Source organism: Epinephelus moara, chromosome 24 (genome assembly GCF_006386435.1).
Source record: "Epinephelus moara isolate mb chromosome 24, YSFRI_EMoa_1.0, whole genome shotgun sequence".
Classification (NCBI taxonomy): Eukaryota; Metazoa; Chordata; class Actinopteri; order Perciformes; family Serranidae; genus Epinephelus; species Epinephelus moara.
The window spans coordinates 43778922-43802385 of NC_065529.1; the positions used below are offsets into that span (position 1 = coordinate 43778922).

Genomic DNA, 23464 nt, shown 5'->3' on the forward strand with positions numbered 1-23464 from the left:
GCTTGTTACCAACACTCAGCCTTTGTATAACTGGGCGCTGTGATGTCAGACGGGGCTAAGAAGCTAAACACAGTAAGATGCTGTTAAATCTTAAATAATAGTCAGACTGTCAGCACAGTGACAGCTGGTCCCATGCTCACTCTGCAGGAGGCCTGGGCATGGCTGCAGGGGCTATAGATCCAGGATCTATGCCATGACCCTGACATGAACAACACTAGGACCAGGACGTGTTGTTGATCCTGACACAAAGTGAACCATCCAACACTCTGAGGCTGTTATGGTCTGATACACTTACACCTCCAGTTGATCTTGGCAGTCTGTGTTTGTCTCTCAGCCCTTGTCCCGTCCTTCACTCTGGTATATTTGGAACAGACTGATAATCAGTCTGATCCCCCGCATCGACCCTCAGGCCTCTCACACCTGCCCAGACCTCCTGCAGGAGTTCATGCTCGTATGTGCAACCTCAGATGTTAAACGATCTTGTTGTCACATACATTCTGATTATATTACACCAAACTATGGCAGCATGGTTGTGAATGACATACAGTAGAAGGGACGCGGCAAAGAGGAAGGAATGTAGTAGAGTACAGGAGGGCTTAAAGGACTAGTTTGACATTTTGGTTTTTGTTCTCCTTGATGAGAGGCTTGATGTTACTATCATGTGTGCAAGGTGAATGTGAAGCTACAGGCAGCATCAACACAGACTGGAAACAGGGGGAAATTAACCTGGTTCAGTCCACATTTAACAAAATGTCTACCACCACCTGTCATGGCTAGATGGGAATCCTAGATGTTTTATGGTGTGACAACGTGGTCGTCTGGTTAGGTTAGGGTATACAAAGCACTTGGTAGGGTAAGGCAATGCTAATGGTTGGGTTAAAATGATCACTTGAACACTGGATCTTGCTGGAATTTTTCGAGGATCTTCGAGGGCTACTGTAACACTCTTTTCTTAATTGTTGGTGTTCCCCAGTTCTTCCAGGCTGTGGCTAATAAGTGGGTTACAACATTTGTGTCTTCCTTTTCATTTAATTTTTACCAACACAGCAAGACAGTACTAACACATCCCAACTTAGGGGTACAGCAACTTGCCTTCACTGTTAAGCACTAGGTACTCACTCTCTCTTGCGTATCATTCATACATGTCCCCACAAACAAGGGCAGGTAGGAACCAATGAGCTCATAACCAAAAGAACACAATGACTCCACTTAAACACCACACATGAAAATACAAATGAAACAATTTACAAAGTACTACACATGACAATGACTGAATAATTTACCTGTAACTCAATAATGCTAAATCCATTTACTACTTAATTATAAATAATGTACCCGTTCAGAAATAACACAGTAACTTAAGTAATAAAAATAACCCAAAACTATAATATGTGCAGTAATTATGGCATCTAAAGTAGAAACTTCCAAAAGTCTTGTCATCACTAAGCTGGCAAGGAAACCAATGGAGGCAAGTTTACTTTGCTTTTTGTATTGATTAAGCAAATGAGACATAACACAGAGGTGTAAACAGAGAAGGCAAGTGCAATAGCGAGAAATTTAACCCCTGTGAATGATTTAGTTTATCATGAAAGACATTCACCTTGAGGTAATAAATGAATGCCATTTGCTATATATGCACTCAAAAAGACAAATCCATCTCTGTCATGGTTTTCTTTTCTTTTCTTTTGTAAAATTGTTGGTAGCAATCTATGACAAATTATATACATATTTACACAAACTGTATTGAATGAACATTTTCTTATTTTCTTGTGTATTTTTATCAGATATGTAATGACAAAGTTGTCCAGTGTCAAGTCTCTATTTAATAATGTGATGATACAAGATGATATGTCATAGCTAGTTGCACAACACCACTGATATAATGTGTTAATTTGTGACTTTTAGAGGCACTGGTGGTCGTGTTTTCTGACCGTTGAATAGAGCCATGCTAGCTGTCTCCCCTGGTTTCCAGTCATCTATGCTAAGCTAAAGTTACTGTCTACTATAGCTTCACATTTGGGCCAATGTGCAGGTCTTAAAAAATGTAAAAGTGTAAATACCACTATAAATAATTTTGTTTATTTTGAAGGCAATATTCACCCAGTCTTTGTTTTGCATTTAAGTCTGTGCTTTACATAGATAGGAAAAGCACGAAAACGTTGCAGATAGGTCCAGTGTCTGCAAAGACTGTGGGAGCAGTTTTTCCAATGGTGGCGTTAAAACAATCATCTGAATCCTAAAACTCAAATTAAAAAAAAACAAAACATTAATATGAGTCTGAATTGTTTGAAATGTAATCGTCAATCAGTGACTTATTTTGTAATTCTTTCTTTTATATTCAATGTACAGGCAGAGCACACTTCCCACCCAGTATTTCACATTCTTCAACAATAAACAAAATATGCAAAACAACATAAGAGCAAAGAAAAAGAGAAAACAGTAATGTACAAGAGAATTTGTACAATGCACAATCCTTTAAAATCACAACAGCAGCACAAAAACACAAGCAACCCAACTCACTCCCACCAAATCCCTGCATTTGGTTTGTCTAGTTGCACTTATCAACCCTCTAAATCATGAAGTATAGGTTTAAACATATACTAGGATGTAAAATAAAAATAGGTTTAGTTTAAAATAAAACAGCAGTTAATTATCAGCCATCACACCAGTGTCGAGGAGAAACATGAATGAAATCTCCCCAGATCTTCCTAAACACTGTGGGTCTTGTCCTTACATTGAAGCTCTCCTCTGTATGATGTTTATTTATTGATCCAGTGTCTTTAAGAGGGAGGGAGGTCAGATTTCCAGCTTATGAAAAAAGCATTTTATCTCCCTGTACTTTCAAAAAAAATTAGGTGTTTAACAGTTAATTATTTTGAATGGGTTCAAGTCACTTGGATCCACACTTCTGTATAATCCTGTGGTATATTTTTATGACATCTGAGGTTATGTATTTTGACTAGACCCCCAGTTCAGCTGCTTGAAGCAGTCATATTTTTTTTATTTATGCTGCAACAAATCTCAATACTTGATTTATATTATTTTGTCATCACATAAATTGTGAAACAAAATGTTCTCACACAAGGGAAACTCACTTTACGAACTTTGGTTCATCTGTGCCCAAACAAAAGTTTAGGTCAGGCTTGTATTAGATGCACAAACACTGGAAACATTAACAATTAATTATGACATTTTCAGTTTTATCTCCTGTTCAATAAGAACTGAAGGAAACCAACATGAGCAGCAGTGATGCCTCGTGGTGTCTTATCCTCCCATACTTAACTCCCCTACTGTCTCATCCAGCATTGATTTGGTCTCAGCTGTCGTTCCACCAGAACACAGCAGGGACATTTCTGGAGCCATAAGCAGAATTTGATCCCCTCACACGTCACCCCACCCCACCCTGCTGTCCCACGCCGTAAATCAAGTCACCTGGATAGAACCTGAAGAGTAAACTGTAAAATATTGTCATTTGGTGTTCTTATTATTATTTCACCGTACATGATGCTGGAAAGTTACAGTAGTATGAGCTTATACTTAGGAGTATGAAAAAGTACTGTAACACACACAACAGGTATTTAAGATATAAAACCAGTTTAAAGGTACACTCCCTGAGTTTTGTGAGTTCTTGTGGAATACAACTATAACTGAAATCACAGCATCATGGAGTCCCAATGAGAAAACCTCTAGAATACATGTTTATTTACTTTGTTTTATTCTGTTTTACTTTATTTTATTTACCATAAATAAACAAACAAACAAAAAAAAACAGGATGAAAAGCCTTGTTTTATTAAAACCTAGTACTGAAATCACTCGAGTCAGGTTTAGGCTGTGAGAAAATAAATGTATTTCTGACTGTATACTCTTGTGTAATCTGAAAAAAAACAAAACAAAAAACAATACTATTCCTGTTATATCATAGTATTGCTCTGACATCTAAATAGTTCAAATAAACAAACCTTACATTTTTATAGCTCTAAGGAGAGTCCAAGTAAGTAATAAGTAATGAGTAATCATTTTGAGTGAATGTCTGAAAATCTTGATATTGTGAGTCAGAAATATGACTCATGATGTGAACAATCAGAATCAGCTTCACTGGGCAAGTATGTGTACACATGCAAGGATTTGTTTGCATTGCTCTCTGTAGCCTATGTACACAGAAATTGACCTAACAGCTCTGAATAAGGACAACAAAGCAAAACAAATAAAGGCAAATGATAGACTGGACTGTTATGTACAATGGTATGTGGAAAAAATAGGTGTTTATATGCGTATTATATAAATATATATGTAAGTCACCAATGACCAACAATAAAAACATGTCTATGCACAAGTCAGCTATTAAAATACATAAATAGTGCAAAGACATAAATACTGAATGAATATACGTTTACTGGATTATTATTTACAATATGTAAATATATAAATGTATATATCAGTATACAGTGTGTCGGGTTTACATTGACAATGACAGTTGATATGTACATTGAGAAAATTAAAAACTGTAATTTATAATCTATAATCAAATACGTTGTTTTGATGTGATTGACAATGTGTGACTGATTTAATTGTTCATCATGGGGATGCCTTTTTTCCTGGCAGAAATTAGCTTCCAAAGTGTCCTTTAAAAACCAAATTAACTGAATATATTTTAATCCGAAATTAAGACTAGGTTTACAGAGTCAACTCATTTAATGAGCTCAGCGGTGAGTAGAGTTGAAGTGACTCGGGCCGTGAACGCACCCCGCCTGTCTGCTCTCTAGTTACAGTATGGCGGCTTGGACTTGCGGAGGAGGACAACTTCTTCTAGATTCCTTCCAGAAAACTGTAGGAAGGCGACGGCTTTAACTCATAACCGCCTCGGCAAACGCCGGCTGGACTGAGACAGACGACGGCAGCGCAACTTGTGGCTTTACGGAGGTTTTTTCCTGGAAGATAATCGGGCTGGTGTGATGCGTGAGGACCCGCAGTCAAGAAACTCCCCTGATTTTTCCGCGTCTGACTGTCAGTTAGCCCGGCTAGCTGCTCGGTAGCTCACCACCTCCATGCTAACGTTCGCTTGCAGGGCTCCGTTGTAGCCAAAAGGCGGGCTAGCTTGCTGCTTTTATTTGCTCCAGGAGACAGGGATGGCACTTCGCCTCCACCCGGTAAGCGAACTGGTTGAGTGGGGTGGGGAGAAAACATTTCAGGACCTGGTTGATAAGTTTGTCAGCACTCATTAGCCTAGCCTAGCCTAGCTTTGCTGGTACAACGCCAGAAAACGTTGGCCGAGAGTTAGCGCTCTGCCTGTCCACTAGCGAGCTAGCCAATTAGCATTTTAGTTGCACAAGAAGACCTGCTAATCCCCGGTTCATCCCGGCTGAGTGTTTTGAAGCCTCTGCACTAACTATTTAGACCAATAGCGGAGACTGAACTGCATTAGTTGACCTAATTGACCGTTAATGTTTAATAACTCAGGGGTGTTTTGGCGTTCAGTCTTGCTAGGTGTCGTTAGCGACCTTTATAGGTGTTCTGTGGAGGGAGTGGTAACGTTAGGTAGCTAGCTAAGCTTCCCTGTATCAGGGCAACAGTGTCACTTAGATTATGACTGTAAGTGGTGAATATATTTCAGATGACAAATGTACTTAACGCCAAACGTGCGTGAATCGACTGGCGTGTTGCACATTGGGGTGTGTGCCCCTTGTTAGCTCGCTGCAAGACAAGACTTACACTGCTAGAAAGCGCGCAATAATATTATTAATTGACCCTGTACACATTCGATAGGTTGTTTCCTGGATTGGTCACTCATTCAATCAGTGGTCACAAGTACTGGTGTGAGCTGTTGCTATCTTGGGAGGACTAACCATCCAGTCTGTGGTGCCTGACTGGCTTCCCTCGCCTGCTTCAGTGCTGGAATAGTTTGATGGACGTGGGAGGCTGTTTTCCAGGCTGTCAGTGCTATACTCAGTCATGTATGTCTTGACACATGGCACCCTGGTCTGTACATAGTGCCTGCTGTCACATAAGAATCGTTATGTAGCTTTGGTGGACAGTCAGTGAGGGGAATGTCTTGTCTTTTTTCTACCTGTTGGTTTGTTTTTTATTTTCGTTTGTTCCAAACACAGGAGAGTCTTGTTGATTCGAAGTGGGAAAGCGGTGCAGCCTGGGCTGTGCACAGTGGACAATGTTTATTAGTTAGTGCCTAGGAACTCAGAGGACTAACAGTTCTGCCTACATATAGGCCACAGATATTGTAGATTATTCATTGGGGATTCCAACAGAACTGCCACTCTGGATCAAGAAAACCTGTCCCTCGTGTCTGGTTGGAGTAACACTCTTAAGCCAAAATCAATGCCTTCAGCGCTGGCTGTGTTCGCCTGCCGACCCAACTCACACCCATTCCAGGAGCGGCATGTGTACCTGGATGAGCCAGTCAAGATCGGCAGGTCGGTGGCTCGGTGTCGGCCGGCCCAGAACAATGCCACCTTTGACTGCAAGGTGCTGTCCAGAAATCATGCCTTGGTTTGGTTCGACCACAAGACTGGCAAGGTAAGAAAAGATGATGATGATCACTAAGATGACATTTCATACCACATTTTCCCCACAGGAGTGACTTTCCTTTGTTATTTCAGAGGAATTTGGTGTAAATCCTCACACGCTATCAAACAGATAGGTTTTGTGTTTTGAAGAAAACTCATAATTGACTAGTGGAGACACATTATCCAAAATTCTCCAGCAGGCAAGCCTCTGCAATAGCCTCGCTGACCTTATCTGTAATAATTGCCACCTCAGAATGATTCTCATTCATAGTTCTATTGCTGCACACACAAATGTGCTCTTTTATATAATGACACTATGAAGCAAGACCTCCTCCCAAGCGTGAACTCTGTTCAGGCCTGAACAGATCCAGTTTGTTTAAGGGTGCGTTCACATCAAGCATGTTTGGAGGGAAACCTCATGCTCTGGAGTGTTTCCTCCTGTTGACATATCTAACACTGTGCTTGGAGGGTAATACATAATCCCAAATGAGCACAGGAAATGTTCCCAAAACTCAAGGGATTAGGGGTAGAAAGACATTGATGCTTTTTGTCATGCTAGGAAAGCTGAAAAAAAGCACAACAAAACAAAGTCTGGATCAATTCTAGCCCTCTTCCCCAAAATATCTGTCTATAGAAACCCTGCCCAATTGACAAGCTATCTGGGAGACTTCAGTGTGCAAATTCTGCCTGTAACTGCAGTATGAACCAGAATGAATGAAATACAACAAATACTTGACCCCTCTGAACCATGTCAAGGTATACTGGAACTTTCCTTACCTGGAGCCTTTCAGAACCTGTTTAAGTTATGATCCTGGCTGCTGTTTTCTGTTTCCCCTCACCTTCAGCAACCATGAAGGTGAGGATATATGTCATAAGAAATAGGAGCTGTTCTAAAATCATTGTGTTGTCTGTAAATTGCAAATTACACAAAATACAGTACATTTGATGTTGGGCATTTAGCTCCAATTTGTTTTAGATATAGGGCTTTCTAGATTTCTAATTTGTTCTGTCCTGATTTGCAAAACATGTCTTCCTCATCTGTACCAATTTATTTCCACAAATAACTTGAAAATGAATTTGGCATTTTTGGAAAAACAACAGGTAACATATTAGCCACACTCTATTTATCCTCACTGTTGTGTGAGAAGAAGAAGCTAAAACAATAAAACCAAAGCATATCAAACAGTAAGTTGAGCATTTTTGATTCATAAATGACTAAAACCATTAATTGGTTATGAGAAAAGTTAATCAGTTTTCTGAGTGTTGAAGACAGAAACGGTTATTTTCCTGCTCATTTATGCACACGAATGAATAAAACAGTAAAAGCAGTGGCAGCTTCAGAGCTCATTTTCCAGATGGGGTCACACTAAGTCCCAGACTAAACAATATTTTATGCAGATATCCAATTCTTGTCTGCGAAACCAACCTGTAATTTTTAAAAAAATCCACAGGTCTGAGATCTAAAGTGGACAGATCAGATCTGCATGTTGTAGCATCTGTCGTTGTGTGGCTTCAGTGTGTCTGTAGTTTCTCTGTAGAACAGGTTGAACAGGCTGAGACAGCCATGGGATTATCCAACTATGTGGCATGCAGGGACTTTGAAATACCGTGTGTGTGTGTGTGTGTGTGTGTGTGTGTGTGTGTGTGTGTGTGTGTGTGTGTGAGCGCGCGCACAGCATAAGCTATTTATACTGACACCAGCAGCGTCATCCTTTCCTCTCTTCAGGGATAAATGCACAAACACATGGATTGACCAGCATACACTGATTTTATTGGCACTTAGGATTCAAAGAGGATCAATTACTTGTCAGCTTGTCATTATCACCAGAGGCTAATGAACCTGGTCACTGATTGGTTCTGAATAACTTGCAGTGCTGAAGGCTGGTGACATAAGAGACTTCACAAGTGTTGAATGGATGTACAATAGGAACTCTATTGGCTCAAAAACTTGAGATCCCTCTTCTGCAACATCTGTTTTTGGACTTATTTGAGATGTGAAACAGTTACAACGTGGGCAGATCAAACCATATTTAACATATTCTGAATTAATTGGCACATTTAGATAAAGGGTTAGTGGCATCTGGCAGTGAGGTTGCAGATTGCAAGCAACTGAAACTTGTCCGTTCTGGGCCACTGTAGAACAACATGGTGGACTCTGTTGAAGAGGACCTGCTCCGTATGTAGATATAATGTCTCGTGTTAAGGTAATGAAAACATGATTCTTAGCTTCAGGTTAAACGCGTAGTTATGAATATTATCTATTATATTCAATTTCTGCCAATATATCACCATAAATTCTACACACTGGCCCTTTAAGTTACCAACCATAGACTTCAACATCCCTGGTTCACATGCATCTCATTTCTTTGTTACTCTCCTGTCGTTTCCACCCCTCACAATTATCACAAGGGCTATATCCGACTCAGTTATGTCGAATCAGATTTGGGCATGACATGAATATTTGACTATTTGCTCATTTTTTGTCCTTTTAAGAGTTTGAACAGGGTTCAGCGGGATGTTAAGTGTGATGGTGACATTCACGTAATGTAGTAAACAAGCTAACAATGCTAACGATGGATCGAAAGGGTGTTACATTTTTTTTGCAGTCACTAGATGTCAAACAAAAGCCAGAGACTGTATCGTATTAGGTTGCTGTGAGCTTTTAATTCACCACTTGTAAGCAGGAGCAGAAGATAACTGAACCCGCAGTGGCTTGTACCAAAGAGCAGTGTAAAAGCAAGGAGCACTCACTCAGCAGCAAAATCTGGGGACTGACTGATGATTGCAATCTTTGGCTTTCAGGGGGCAGCCCTAATAATAATAAAGTAAAGGTAGAGTGACTCATTGAAAATAACAAAACAATAATGATCACATTTTAACTGCAGATAAAAAAAAAAAAGTAAAATTAAGCTAGGTCTGCAAGAACTCACATTTGAGCTGCGCTCCAGTTACATGCTAACATAAATGCATGTCTCTTATGTTGTTGGGGAAAATAAAAAAGTGAACTTTCTCCAAACATACTGACATTTGGCAGCATTTTGCTTCATCATACTTCAGGCCAGAAACGTCAGTCCTTCAGACGTTGGACATTTGTGATCTATATCAGGTTATTTTTATGTGTATCACTTTCATCACTTTCAGAGATGTGGATATACTGTTAAATGGCAGTAGCTTAGTATTGTCTTCCTTGCAAACACTCACTCACAGCATTAAGCACATAGACCTGGCTTGCCTAACCAATACCTCATAACCGTAGGTTCCTCTTGTAGTAAGAATGTTGCTTGTCACATGATTCTGCAGTTTGTTCAAAAACCAGCCTACACTTTCACTTTGCTGGAATATCACTTTGAAACAGAGTTTGTTGCTTCCACCTGGCTTGTTCTGTTACGTGACTGAGAGCATGGTGATTTGAACACTACGCAGGAACCAACATTAGACAAAGACAAAATGTCAATGAGAACTGCTTTAACATATGTCTGATTGCACATATTGACACTTCCGGATGGTTTTTGTGCTCAGCAGTTTTCACCTCCATCTAGTCTTTGCGTGATAAGTGCGCACTGGAGAGAAACAGGTGTGACTGGTCGCATCCTGTGATTGATGAACCAATCAGTCGGCTCAATGATCCAGCAGATTGCTTTATTATTGATGTTATCATTCTGTACATCAGAGCAGGGGCGACTCTTCCTGTAAGACTATAAGAAATCCCACAAAGATCTCTTACTTAGATCACTAAAACACACTCACTTCTCAGACTCTGCAGGAGCTGCTGGAAAAATCCCATCATGTCTTTCATGTCTGGTCAGTTTTATTGTCTTGCAGCCAGAATGAAATGTGATTAAAGATTGAGACCTGTAACACTGTGATTACATGTTATGTACTGTAGCTTGCTGATGTCATGGCCTCCCTCTGGGACCGTTGCCTTGACACCAACTACTGTGAAGGAAGGATGAACTAATTGACATGAGCGCAGCTGGTGGGATGAATATCTGAGGGGCTCTTAGAGGAAATAATGAAGTGTGTTCTTATTCAGGCAGCAGCTATCGTGGGGAAGGTCAGATCAGACCCAGCTGCTTCTCTTTTTAACCCTGGAGGTCCTGGGACCTCCGTTTGGGAACTACTGTGCTAAAGGAGCTGAGATCCAGCCAATCAGACAGGCTGCAGTCCAACCGGAGGAGCAGTCAGACAGTTTCTCAGTCAGACAGATGGTCTCTTACTTCTTCCTTTCGCCATAACTTTGAGAAACTTTCCCTAGATTGAAATTTAATTAAAGATAGAACGACAGGACTCTGACAGTTTTTGCTAACAAGAGACCATCACCACATATTTTCCATGTATAGTTCTTCTGTTTTATCATTTCTGCAACAGAAACTATGTGAAGCCCAGCTGAAGCTTGTTTTCATGGAATGTAAACAAGATAGAATATATATAACCATGCTAATGGCCCAAAATGTTGATTTTAAGTTGTTTTTCACAGTCCTAAGTTTGCATTCAACATCTCAGTGCTGAGACAGATAAAGTACTCCTGCTTTGATATTGCCAAATTTGTATTAATACACTGCCTGAAGGAGTCCCCATGTTTGGTATAAAACCACAGTGACCAGGGGTCTTATTTATAAACATTGCATACGCACAAAACTAGGCCTGTAAGAGGCGTACGCCACTTCCCAAGCAGAAGTTGTGATGTATAAAAACAGACTTGATGCTTACAAACATTTTGGAGACGGGAAGATGGGGACGCAGATAGTGAGGCTGAAGCCTGATTGTAGAAATTGTCAGATATTTTTTGGCACACGCAATTTTTGGCTTTTGTTCATATGTACATTTTTAGTATGAATCCTACGCATTGTTTTAGCTGTTTTTAAAGATTTACGTCGTCAGTAGGAACCAGTGGGCTTGGAGCTGAATGCCACAGCTTGAGCAGTGAAGTCAAAGATTTTAGAGACAGGCTAACACATCGTCGGATTTGGTCTTTTTGTGGATTTGTTGACAACAAGAGAGGTATAGAAAAGTGTTGTCAAAATATCAATTTATTGATACCCATTGTCTCTGAATATTTGAAACAGTTTCAATACTCATTTTCCGTAGTATTGACACACCGGCCTGGTATCAGCTGTGCTCTTTCACCCTCTTTTATTGTTATTGTTTACTAAAGGCAGTCTGCTGTTCTCTGCTACTAACCAAGAAAAGTTATTGTTATATTTAAGCCTTGTAATATTTATCTTATTTAAAAAAAAAAAAAAAAAAAAATTTATGCAGTCAGTGTCAGTTTTCCCTGTGGTATCAAAAATGATATTGAATAGTGAAATTTTTTTTTGAGGTATTGTACTGAAGTTAAAAAAAGCTAGTATAGAATGACACCAGATTCATACTGAACATTTTAAAGCTTTCTTTGTTTAAAGGAAAATAGGTGAGGAAACATGTTAATATTTTTCTCAGAATAATTTATTGCAGTTAGTGCAGCAACAGCTGTAGTATTAAAACATTTAAAATATTATCCAGACCTAACAAGACCTTTTTTATTTTTTTTTTTATTTTTTTACTTAAACGTACAATAGTGGGAAAACAACAGGTGGATTTAACAGCACCAGTAAACGCTGCATCCCATGTAGGATTACCAGTTCCAAGACAGTGAAGTTCTGCATAAAGACCCACTAGCATGACTGATTAGCACACTTAATGGACCTGAGACATCATTTATGTATTCACCTGTGCTCCTCCTGTAATGACCAGTTTGATAACATGTCTCTTGTTAAGATTACTTTTAATGTCTCCCAATAAATTGTCTCTGATTGAGGGAATTTTTGTCAAAACCACAGTAAAAGGCAGAAAATAAGAGCTTGCATGCAAACGACTGTGAAAACAACTTGAAATGCTCCCTAAGAAGCATCCCTCTTGCTTTGTACATGAGACAGGGCAGTTGTGAAGCTGTCAGTAGCTGTCATTAACCCAGCCAGCCTGTCAGGAGGGCCGCTTCGAAACCTCTGAACAGCACGTCAGTCAGTCAGTCAGTTGGTGGTGTGCTCAGGCAGATACATAGCAGATTAAACCAGATTTAGAACTCACTGTGGAGATCTCTGTAATACAGCTGTATCACTTGAAGTTATCCAGTCATTCATTTATCCAGCTGGTGAGTGTGTTCACTGAATCTTAACCCGTGTATCGTTCTGGAGGACATGGTTGTGACGTCAGAACCATGGAGCCATGACACTGATCTGTTTACACGCTACAACAGGGGTTTAGCAAATGTTACATGAAAAAAATAAACAGAATATCACTTAATTCAAGCTGCTAGTCAAATTCTGGTTTTGTAAAGCGTGTGGCTCCTGCGTTGATTTATATTAGCAGGCGAGCGTCTGATAGTGGGAAGGTAAAATGTTGAATTGTCCTGCATCCTGCTTCATGAATATTTTGCTAGCCAGTGTACATTCTGCTGCATCAGTGTTGCAGCTCTGTGTGAAACGACGTTGGTGCTAAATTTGTCTTCTCTCGCCCTGCTTGTTTTCCTGCTGGCGGCCTATATGCCCAGTGTAATACCTCGCATCAGGGTCTGCAGCACTGTTCTGCCGGCCAGTGTCACATTTGGTCGACCCTCTGTGGAGGGTTTGGAGTTGAGAGATGAAAAGAATGCAGGGGAAACCCAGACTTAAATTACAGTATGCCTGAATGAATGGTTAAAGAAGTCTTATCAGACCCTCATGTTTTGAACAGGTGTAAATACCAGTCAGCAAGTAGCAGCCTGTGCTGGGCGCCACAGAGGGAATATCCCTCGAGACATTGTCATTTTATATTTCTATTTCATAAGGATTCCCAGGTCAGTTATGTTTTGTATTTAGCTCTGGCTGTTGCTCGTTTGGAAACTGTTTTAAATCCGATTTCTACATTTGGAAAAAGATGTGGCTGATAATAAGAACATCAGTTGCTGCCTGCTTTTATTAAACCCCTGAAAGTATTAATTCATCTGTGATTGGAATAAGTGCAATTTAAATAAATTATGGTCCATATCAGACGTTTATATCTTCGTAATCTTTAAATGTCATCAAGGCAGTAAAATATAAAAGTAGTGTGAGGAATGTTTGCATGATTTGAGCTGAATGGAAAATAATTTCTTGGTCAGTGATGCTATGTGTTGCAGAACCTGTCGAGTTTTATTTGAAATTCCAACTATTATTCGAACCTTCAGGGGAAAAAATAAATATTTGATCTGTATTGATTTGTCCTAACTTATAATTCATTGTAGAATAGCAACAGGCCATGCCTTGAACTACAGCGAGTGTTTGCAAAATGTCACCCTGATCTATCCAATGCCTGTTTCCCTTAGCAAAGTAGACTGTTGTAAAATGCACCTGCTTTACAGTAAAGTTGTCACCGCAAGAAGTGACCTTTTATTTGTGAAGCACTTGGACAACCGAGACACCACAAATCAATGTAAATTATACAGTGTAGTTTAGAGTTAGGCTACGTGGATTGCTTTCAATATGATTTAGACAAATTACATATTGTTGTTATTCATTTAAATTTGATTTGATTTGTACAGGCCTTTTGCTGAACATCAGACACTTGCATGTCTCTCTCATTTTCCCTCTTTTGTGAGTTTAACTAGTATTGTAGGCTCTAGGAGCAGAAATGTTTGTCCATCTGTTAGTCTTCAACATGCTTACAAACATGGCAACAACATTAGAGTTACAGACTAAAGTTTGCATGTTAACATGCTAACATGGCTGCAGCGGTATACTGGTTTCACGGTATAATGTGGTATCAAAATTGACGGTTATCATGCTGTGTATATTTTAGGGATGCACCGAATATTCGGTAACCGAATATATTCGGCCGAATATTGCAAAGAAACACACATTCGGTATTCGGTGGAATAAGTTGAAAAACAAGGCTGAATAATATCGGCGTGTTTTGATGACGCAATCAAACAGTGTGTGGTGACGGACGGAGTAAAATGTCGGCTGTGTGGCAATATTTCAAAGTGTTGGAGAGTGATGGAAGAAAAGTGGTTTGCAAAGAATGTAATACTGAACTGTCTAGAGTAGTGTTGCAGGGTATACTGGTACCAACTGTACTAAAACACCACCGTACATATGATACCATAATGTTGGAGTACCGTAGTACTATGGTACCTCAGGTACCACCACTGTGGGATAAGTTCAAAGTCCAGTCGCAAGAGGGTGAGTGGCCATGCGCCGTCCAGTAACGGCGCGCGCTGGCCACCTGGCACTCGATATTCCGCTGCAGTGGTTTGTATCCAGTGACATCTCAGGTATTAGCTGAGCTATTGAGTGTCTTTAGGCAGTGAAAGTTATTATTAATTTATTTTTACTTGTAGGTTAGATTTGTTTATATATGCTACAGTGATTTGTTTTCCACAGAGCTCTACGGTGTGAGCATTTCACTCGCCTTTGCGACTAAAAATGTGCGAGCAAAAGAAATCACTCAGGAGCAGCTGTGCGAGTACAGATTTCAACCAGCAGCAGAAACAAAAGGCAAATCCTGCCGGTTGTGGGTTGAACGGGGGTCACAGACACAGACACAGACACAGACAGGGATGTATTCCTGTCAAATACGGCGGCCGTGTGCTCCGCGGTGCAAGATAATGGCTTACCGGCGACGGAGAAGCCCGGCTCCAAGTCCAATAATTTCCTCTTCTTGGTGTCATGACTGCCCAAAAGTACCTGGACAGCCGAGCCATGGCGGCACACAGGTATGTGACGTGTCAGAGGAGAAACGAGCCGTTTACATTTCTCTCTTTGTGGCAGGTAACGGTCCACAAACCTCACCGCACTTAAGGGACTGTTCTTAACTTGTCAGGGTAGGAGGGGGGCTGGTTGATTTTTATTTCATTTATTTATTTTATTTTGATCCCCCCCATGTTAATCACTTATTGATGCTGTTTTTGAAGTATGAATAAGTCAATAAGTAATTTATTCCATTGAAATATCATTGATGTATTATAGAAAAGTGATTTATCTTTTTATAAATGAAAAAAGGCACATCTGCCTCATTTTCGCTGTGGTATCGTGATACTACTCAGAACCGTGATACTTTCATTGGTATCGTACCGTGGGTCCCAATTTTGGTACCATGACAACACTAATCTGGAGGGTGTTCATCTGCAAAAACTAATGAAAAAATAAAAAGCGGCATTCAGTATTCGGTACTCGGTATTCGGCCAAGCGTTTAGTTTTATTTGGCTTCGGCTTCGGCCACAAATTTTCATTTCGGTGCATCCCTAGTATATTTGCTTGTCTACAAATGTTGGCAGAAATATTTATTGATACATAGATACTGACTATTTGAAAGTGACTATATGGTATTAAAAATGCAACTGGACAAAGAATGTGAACTTAATTTTATTTATTTTCAAAAGGCAGACATTTACACAAAATTCCATTAAAAATTGATTCAAGTTTTAATTATAATAAAGCATTTGTTGAACCAAAAACCCTTCTGTTTAAATTCCTTTAAGGGTCATTGTAATTGATAATAAAAATTGTGTAATACCATATACCTTGATACCATAAAACTGTGATATTTTTTGAGATAAATAAACGAAATACTTTGGTTTAGGTAATAACATGACCTTCGCTCTGCAAATATTTCAAAATAATACCGTAATCTAGATATTGTCTGTTTTCCATTCCTCTAACAATTTCAGTATGCACTTAAGAGCCTCAGTTATCTAGTAGCATGGCTTTATAATGAGGTGATGTTGATGTAAGGTCAAAGTAAATAGATTTACGGACTTGAGTGGCAATTCTCGCAGCTATTAGACCTGGATGTTAACAGCAGGATGTTTCATCATATAGACACTCATTAGGTGTTTGTGCTGGATGAAAGATCATGTTATTTTCAGTGTAGTTGTTTGAAAATAATGAGAACACAGGTACACACATGTACACACGCACACTTCCTGCAGTAGATGAGTCATTAGATTGCTGTAGGCTTCAGGTGGGGCCACTTGTACTCTGAAATAGACAACAGAGTCTTCACTCCCTGCACCTTTTTAGTGTTAGAGCTGGACTGTGAGCGCCTCCTAACAGTCAGTGTCAGTGAGCACAAACATAGCTGAGTATGTATAGATAGGCCTATGGCTACCTGACTGGAATGGCTTTTTGTGCAGCCGTCAGACCTGGATTTTACCATGTTTTCAGAATTGATTTCAGTCCTAAAATCTGAGTACATAAGGCATACGTTAAAACACTGATAGTTAAATGCAGTGCCATCCCAAGCTGCAAAACATCATGAGATCTTCACTGCTACAGGCTCACTGCAACAAAGTGCTGACACCACTGTAGGATACAGGCCATATTCAGGGAGTTTATCAGTTACTCAGGGCAGGGTTTTAATACTGCATCATTCACAGGGTCCAAAATTAGCTACTACTTCAGCCCTACTTAACTACGACCCTCAACACTGCAACACACAAGCTAATCTACTACATTTTGTTTTGCATCTTTACACTGGTGGTGGCATGCAACTAGTACCAGTGGTGCTAGTACTCTACAGAGGAGAATTTCTCACTAACTGCAAAGAGAGTCTGCGTGTGTGTGTGGTGTTTTTTTTTTTTTGTTTTTTTTTTTTTGGTTAAGATATTTTTGGGCAGTTTTGCCTTTAATTGACAGGAAAGCCAAGTGTGAAAGGGGGAGAGAGAGAGGGAATGACATGCAGCCAAGGGCCACAGGCTGGAGTCAAACCCGGGTCATTGCGGCAACAGCCTTGTACATGGGGAGCCTGCTCTATCCACTAAGCCACCGACGCCCTGGTGTTGGCTTTTTTTAATCACAGCAAAGCCAATACAGCGAGCTGCAGGATTTGCTGCAGGTACTTGTCAGATAGGCTCTGCTTGTTGTTTTTAACGACATCGTATCTTATGCAGTTTTACGGCTGGATGATAAATCATCTCGGCTGGAATTTTTTTCAGTTTACCAGCCATTGGCGGATAAACCACAAATATAATTTTGGACTTTGTTCATTCACCAGCCTCTTTAGTCTGTTTCTGCACGAGTGTAGTTGATCTATGATAACCAGAGAGCTAATCACTCAGTCAACCGGGCAGCTGGTGGAGAGCATCGCTGACAGCAGAGCAGAGCTGTTGTCTGGTATCAGTATTCCACGGCATGGTAATCGCCTCGATCTGAATACCAACACAGCACAGGAACGCTGTTACACACAGACAGGACACAGCTCTGTAACTCTCTTTAAATCCGTGTGAGTGTGAAGGAATAAGACACTGTTGGCAGGAAAAGGCACCCTGGCAAACTCAGCTCTGGCATTGTGCACGTGTGTGTTCACTGAGAGGAGCACTGCATCCAGATACTGCAGCAGGACACCATGATGGAGCATTGGAAGAGGAGGGTGGGGATCTTTGGGAATCTCATTATTGGTGTCACATTTTGATTCAGAATCAATTCTCATTTCAAAACTGATTGTTGACTCAATAAAAGTAAAGGATGGCATTATTTTTGTGCTCCTACTCCGGTACGCTGTGTGCCAAACTGTTCACTTGTGTCCGTTGTCCACTGAAATGCAATATCCAACATAACTGACAGTTAGGCTAGTACTCAGCTCTTTTTTAAAAACTGCATTAATTCAGATGCATATTTCAGTCTTCTGCCACACGATTGACTTCTGACTTTTTTTGTTCCATCAACATAAGATTTTTGACATCGCAGTTCTTGAGTGATGATCACATAATCATTGCATTGCTGCAGTTTTACACTCCATCTACACACACCAAACAGTCCCTGCTCCTCTGGCTGCTGTTTATTATTTATTTATCTATTTATTTCTTTTTTCTTTTTCTCCTTCTCTTTCTTATTTATTTATTATTATTTATCGATCTCTTTTTTTTTTTTCTCTTTCTGGTCTCAGGCTCAAATGTTTACCATGTACTTTGCAAAGTAACTAACAGCTCTTGGAAAATAGCTCTACAGCACTTTAATTTCTAGTGTTTTACATTACTCCAGCACTTTAACCCCCAATGTCTCTACATCTACTACTGTCATCTATCACAACTGATCACAACTACAAGATCTATGTACTGGACTCTGCATTGCTACAGGCTTACACACTATCCACACACCCCATACAGCCCCCTCTCCCCCGTCTGCTTGTTACCTGGTTGCACCCAGAAACAAGGCATAAAGCATATATATACTTAAGGCACTGGAGGCAATATGATGTGTGCAATATTTCTGTTATGTGTCGCTGGCCGACTCTATACTGCAACGTTAAGACTGTTATGTGTTTTAATGTATCTAATACTGTAATTGTATATTTTATGTGTACTGTATTGATTTTATACTACCTTTTAGGAACTATGCTGATAAACATCTGGCAGGGGGACGACCAATGTAAATCAGCCCCTGGCTGCAATTGGGTGCATCTACATTTTCTTTTTTTCTTCTCTTTAAAAGAAATGTTTATTGATGTACACTGTCCCTTCTTAAACAAATAAACGTTATTGATGCTGCATTTATGTGCTCCTCGGAAGATCTGGTTTCCTAAGTTGAGAGGTCATTCTTCCGACTTTGGTTTGTTCACGAGGAAAAAACATGGACGCTACAAAGAAGACATGTTGTACTTTTATATTACAAAGTGACTTTGTCACAGACTTGTTGCTGCACCAGTACATTCCCAAAAGCTACTACAATATTACTTTACCTGACTAATGCTAATAAATTTGTCCGCCATGTTTTTGCATATGATATGTCAACTTGGCAACTTGTGTACCAACATTTTTGCTGACTTTCTGTGTTGTTGTTCTGGCTTGAGGGGGTGTTCACATTGATTTTACCAGTCAGGAACTGATTTTACGAATTACTCAGACACCACATGAACGCAGGGTGAATTTATCTTTTTTACTCACCCACCTATAATTAGAAGTGAAACTAGTACAGACGATCAATTTCCATTTGTTTATTCTTATAGCTAAATGTGCTATTTTCTCTTGCTATTGACTCACAGTTAAATCACTAACATGCTTCAGTTCCTACAGTTCAAGCAGCCACTGATAATGATGTAAAAGGTCAGGTCACAGTGCCTTGACAGTAGTTGGAGATGGAGGTACATCGATTACTTTGTAGTACTGAGGTTCAAAACGCAGCCCTATGATGATGATTGAATGGAAAGAATAAGAGTAGGTCTGATGCTGGATTTTTTTAAGGTTGATGCAATAAAGTCAACTAGTTTTATTATATAAGGAATCAAAGTGTTAATCAACACGTTTGCCTTCCAGCAGAGACGTTTTTTATACCATAAAACTTGAGTCTCATGTAATTTGGAAAATTCTGTCAAATTTTCTTCCATTTTATGTGTCTTCCTTTCCACTTCCCTTTCTGTCTCTTGGAGGTGTGTGTTTGACACGTGACACTAACTTTTACTATCTTGAACTTGATACAGGCAGCTTTCGTAACTTGTTCATACATGATGCAAGCTCCTAGAAGCAGTGTTTTTTTTTTTTTTTTTTTTAAGAGCGCAGTGGTGTTAAGCCTGTTTACTATTTGCACATCTGTTACATCACTCTATTCTACACCAGCCATTATGTAGAGCTCTGTTCCTACATATCTTGTTGGCTGTTAAATCAGTGAAAGTGTGCTGTTAACCTCAGAAAAGATTAACATACCAGCCACAGCTGAACATTATCCAGCATGGTGGGAAGGCTGTCGTCAAAAAGCCAGAAGAACATGTTGGCTAGAGAAAACTCCAATTGACAGTATAACTGCAAGCATTAATCATTTGTTTAAAACTGTTAATTTAATTGCTAACTAACAATTGATAATCAAATAATTGGTGTGAGTAATTTTTAAAGTCAAAATTCTCTGATTCCAGCTTCTTGAATGTGAATATTTTCTGTTTTTTTTACTGTCTTTGAGTTGTGGACAAAACGAAACATTTGAGGATGTCTTCTTGTGCGTTAAGAAACTGATTTCCATTTGTCAACATTTTCTGACATTTTATAGACCAGACAACTAATTTAATTTATCAAGAAACTAATCGGCAGATTAACTGACAATGAAAATAATTGTCAGTTGCAGCTGATGTCAACAGGTGAACCATTTTGTGTTATTATCTAGTGAAGCAACTCTTAGTGAGTCTTCAACCTGGCGACATTTCCTCAGACAGGAAGGAGGATGCTGTCGACACAGTCTGCCTTTATGAGCTTATTGTTAGAAGTCACAACCAGAACACATGATGCTAAACCCTGTTATGTGGCTCTTAAGTTTAGGTTAACTAGTTGAGTTAGCGCAAAGGTTACTTTTCCAGATGCTGCAGCAGTTTCACAGAGCTGTAAAGAAATACATCTTGTGTTGAATTGCCTCCTTTGTAACAGAACTATAGAAAGCATTAAAAAGGTACTTCATATTAATTTAACTGTGAGGAAATTCCAAAACCTCTAATCATTTAATAGGGCCTAATACATGATTAAATATTTAAGTCGGTGATAACACTACAGTATATTCATTGATTGATCTTGTTGGCATTAGGACTGTTGCTATTAAATGGACATAGTGGTATATAGGGTATCATTAAAATAAGTACCTGTGAAACAAATGAGGACCACAGAGGTCATTTAAGAAATGCAGTACCTTGTATAGGAATAAGTGTAATAAAACTAAGCAGAACTAGATATTACTGTTAGCTGCTTGGTACATAAACTTCTCTGCCACTTATATGTGGATATCATGAGGACAGGTATTTTATGATGTCATTCAAAATTTCTTGCAAGATTAGAGACGCAGCAGAGGCTGAGACGTCCTAGAAAAAGACATTTTGTCTTTTCTAAATGTATTTTATTGAGCGTAAACTGAAACTTTAAGCCTGCATTTAATGATTATTTTTTGATTTAAGCGTTTTAATCTAAATGTTAAAGTGAAATGTCAAAAAATAATCAAAAATTGCCCATCAGAAGTTGAAAGAGCTAAAGTTGATGTCTTCAAATTGTCCGACTAACAGTCCAAAACCCAAAGATATTCAGTTTATAATCATATAAAACACAGAAAATGCTCAGATTTTGGAGCTGGAATCGTCTTTGCTTAATCACTTAAATCATTAGACTTATCGGTTATCAAAATTGAAGATGATTGATTCCCTGTCTCGACTAAATAATTCATCAGCCAATTTTTTTTAGCCCTTGTAATTACATATTTGACTGTAAAATCAATGATTCTGTTGAAAGTTTGTCTTGCAAACCACTAATTCATTTAATAAATAACAGATATTGGAGGACGAGGGTTCCTGTCTGTTGAGCACTATCTGTCTTCCATATAGACCACTAAAGAGACAGAGCCGAAAATAGGCAGCTGAAAATAGGCAGCTGAAATCTGTAGCCGAAACACCCGCTCACCACCACTCACCTTTCAAGGAAACGCAGACACTGTTCTGCAGGAATATGCTCACATGCTGACTGATAAAACCCTCTTTCTGTTTGCCAGTAGCAGCAGACCGCCTCTTTTGGAAATGGTGGCAGGCGTCCAGGCTTCAGTCAGCTGGCTCGCTGCACCGATACACACCGGCATCAACAAACGCTCCCTGCTCTCTCTCCATCTACAGCCTCTGTCAGACACGCAATGTAACCTGGAAATGCTCTGCCGGTTTTATGTGCCAAAATACCCCAAGTTAACTTTGACTAAAAAAAATCAAAGACACGCTTCCACTCCAGTCCACTGATGATGATGAGATAACAAGACAGCTTAACGACATGTTGTACCACGCAATCTTTCACCACGTGCATTATACATGACTTCTTGCTCTGGCTCGGCTCATGTGGAAGATGCTAAATATCTTGTGAGCACTGTGACGGTGTGTAAAATGATTTCATTACCAGTATATTTCAACTGGAGATGTCTTGAGCCAATCCTTAGAATCTGTATCAGTGCTCGTGTGGACATATTTTAATGGAGCGGTATTGGCCAAAAACAAAACCGAGCAAAATTTGGTCCTGTCTTGATCCTGTCTTTACTCTTTTGTCCACCTCAATGTGCTGTTGCAGCACTGTGCTTGAGGCTGCAGCTGTTATTTCAGTGTGTCAGATTCATACACCATCATTTAGTAGTTTAACGACTCTTTTAACAGAGATAAAAACAGTATAATTCATACACCAAATGTATTATTTGCATTTGAAATAGAGTGAAATAAATGACTAATTAAATGATTTAAACTTTTATTTAGTCGATGTTGCCACACAGTTGCGTGATAGGAGAATACCATTTTTTCCCTGTGATTTTGAATGTTTTCCAGTCCAGAAAAGCATCAGTGACCCCTGATCATTATTAAACCACAGTGGTGCAACTGGGCTCTAAATATTTAGTTTGTCTGTTTTTCTTTAAACTGTGATATATTCAGCTGATACTCCCTGATCCAGTTCAAACAGTGCTTAACCTAGACCAACCTTCTGTTTCTTTTATGATGTCTGAAGAGTAGCTTGGCTGAAATGACACACTTGGCTTTATTTTGCACCTGAAACAGAATCAGGAGTCTGTTCTTGTTTAAATCTGTACACATTTTGATGCTAGGCTTCCAGTTTCTCTTACCAGCAGAGGTGGACAGAGTACACAACTTCACTACTTGAGTAAAAGTACAGATACTCCTTGTCAAATATTACTCCAATACAAGTAAAAGTAGCTTAGTCAAAATATTACTTAAGTAAAAGTACTAAAGTATTTGCTTAAAAAATTAGTTGAGTAAAAGTACTTTAAAAATCTCAGGAAATACAGGAGAGGAAAGTAGCTTTATTGTCATTCTGACGCGATTCTGCTACAGAAATGTTTGTAGCTCAAAAATAAACAAATAAAAGCAAGAAGCCTCAGAACACAAACTCTCACAAAAACCCAAATTTCCTTTTCTTGTAGTTACATTTGAACACATCATGTGTGACACTGCAAAAACTGAAAGTATTTGTCTAATTTCTAGTCAAAACAAATCTCATTACACTTAA

The 23464-nt window shown here is 39.4% G+C and overlaps 1 protein-coding gene across 9 annotated transcripts in view; it reads left to right on the top strand.

Moving 5' to 3' along the window:
• Positions 1 to 4752: 4752 nt before the first annotated feature.
• The window catches only part of slmapa (sarcolemma associated protein a), an 83863-nt gene continuing 65151 nt past the window's right edge, over positions 4753 to 23464 (top strand). For 8 of the 9 annotated variants that reach the window (XM_050038624.1, XM_050038626.1, XM_050038627.1 and 5 more), the window contains exon 1: positions 4753 to 6529. In XM_050038624.1, the coding sequence (XP_049894581.1) occupies positions 6332 to 6529 (198 nt within the window). In that variant the 5' untranslated portion in view covers positions 4753 to 6331. The remainder of the gene's footprint in view (positions 6530 to 23464) is intronic. The other variant, XM_050038623.1, reaches the window with a different exon arrangement.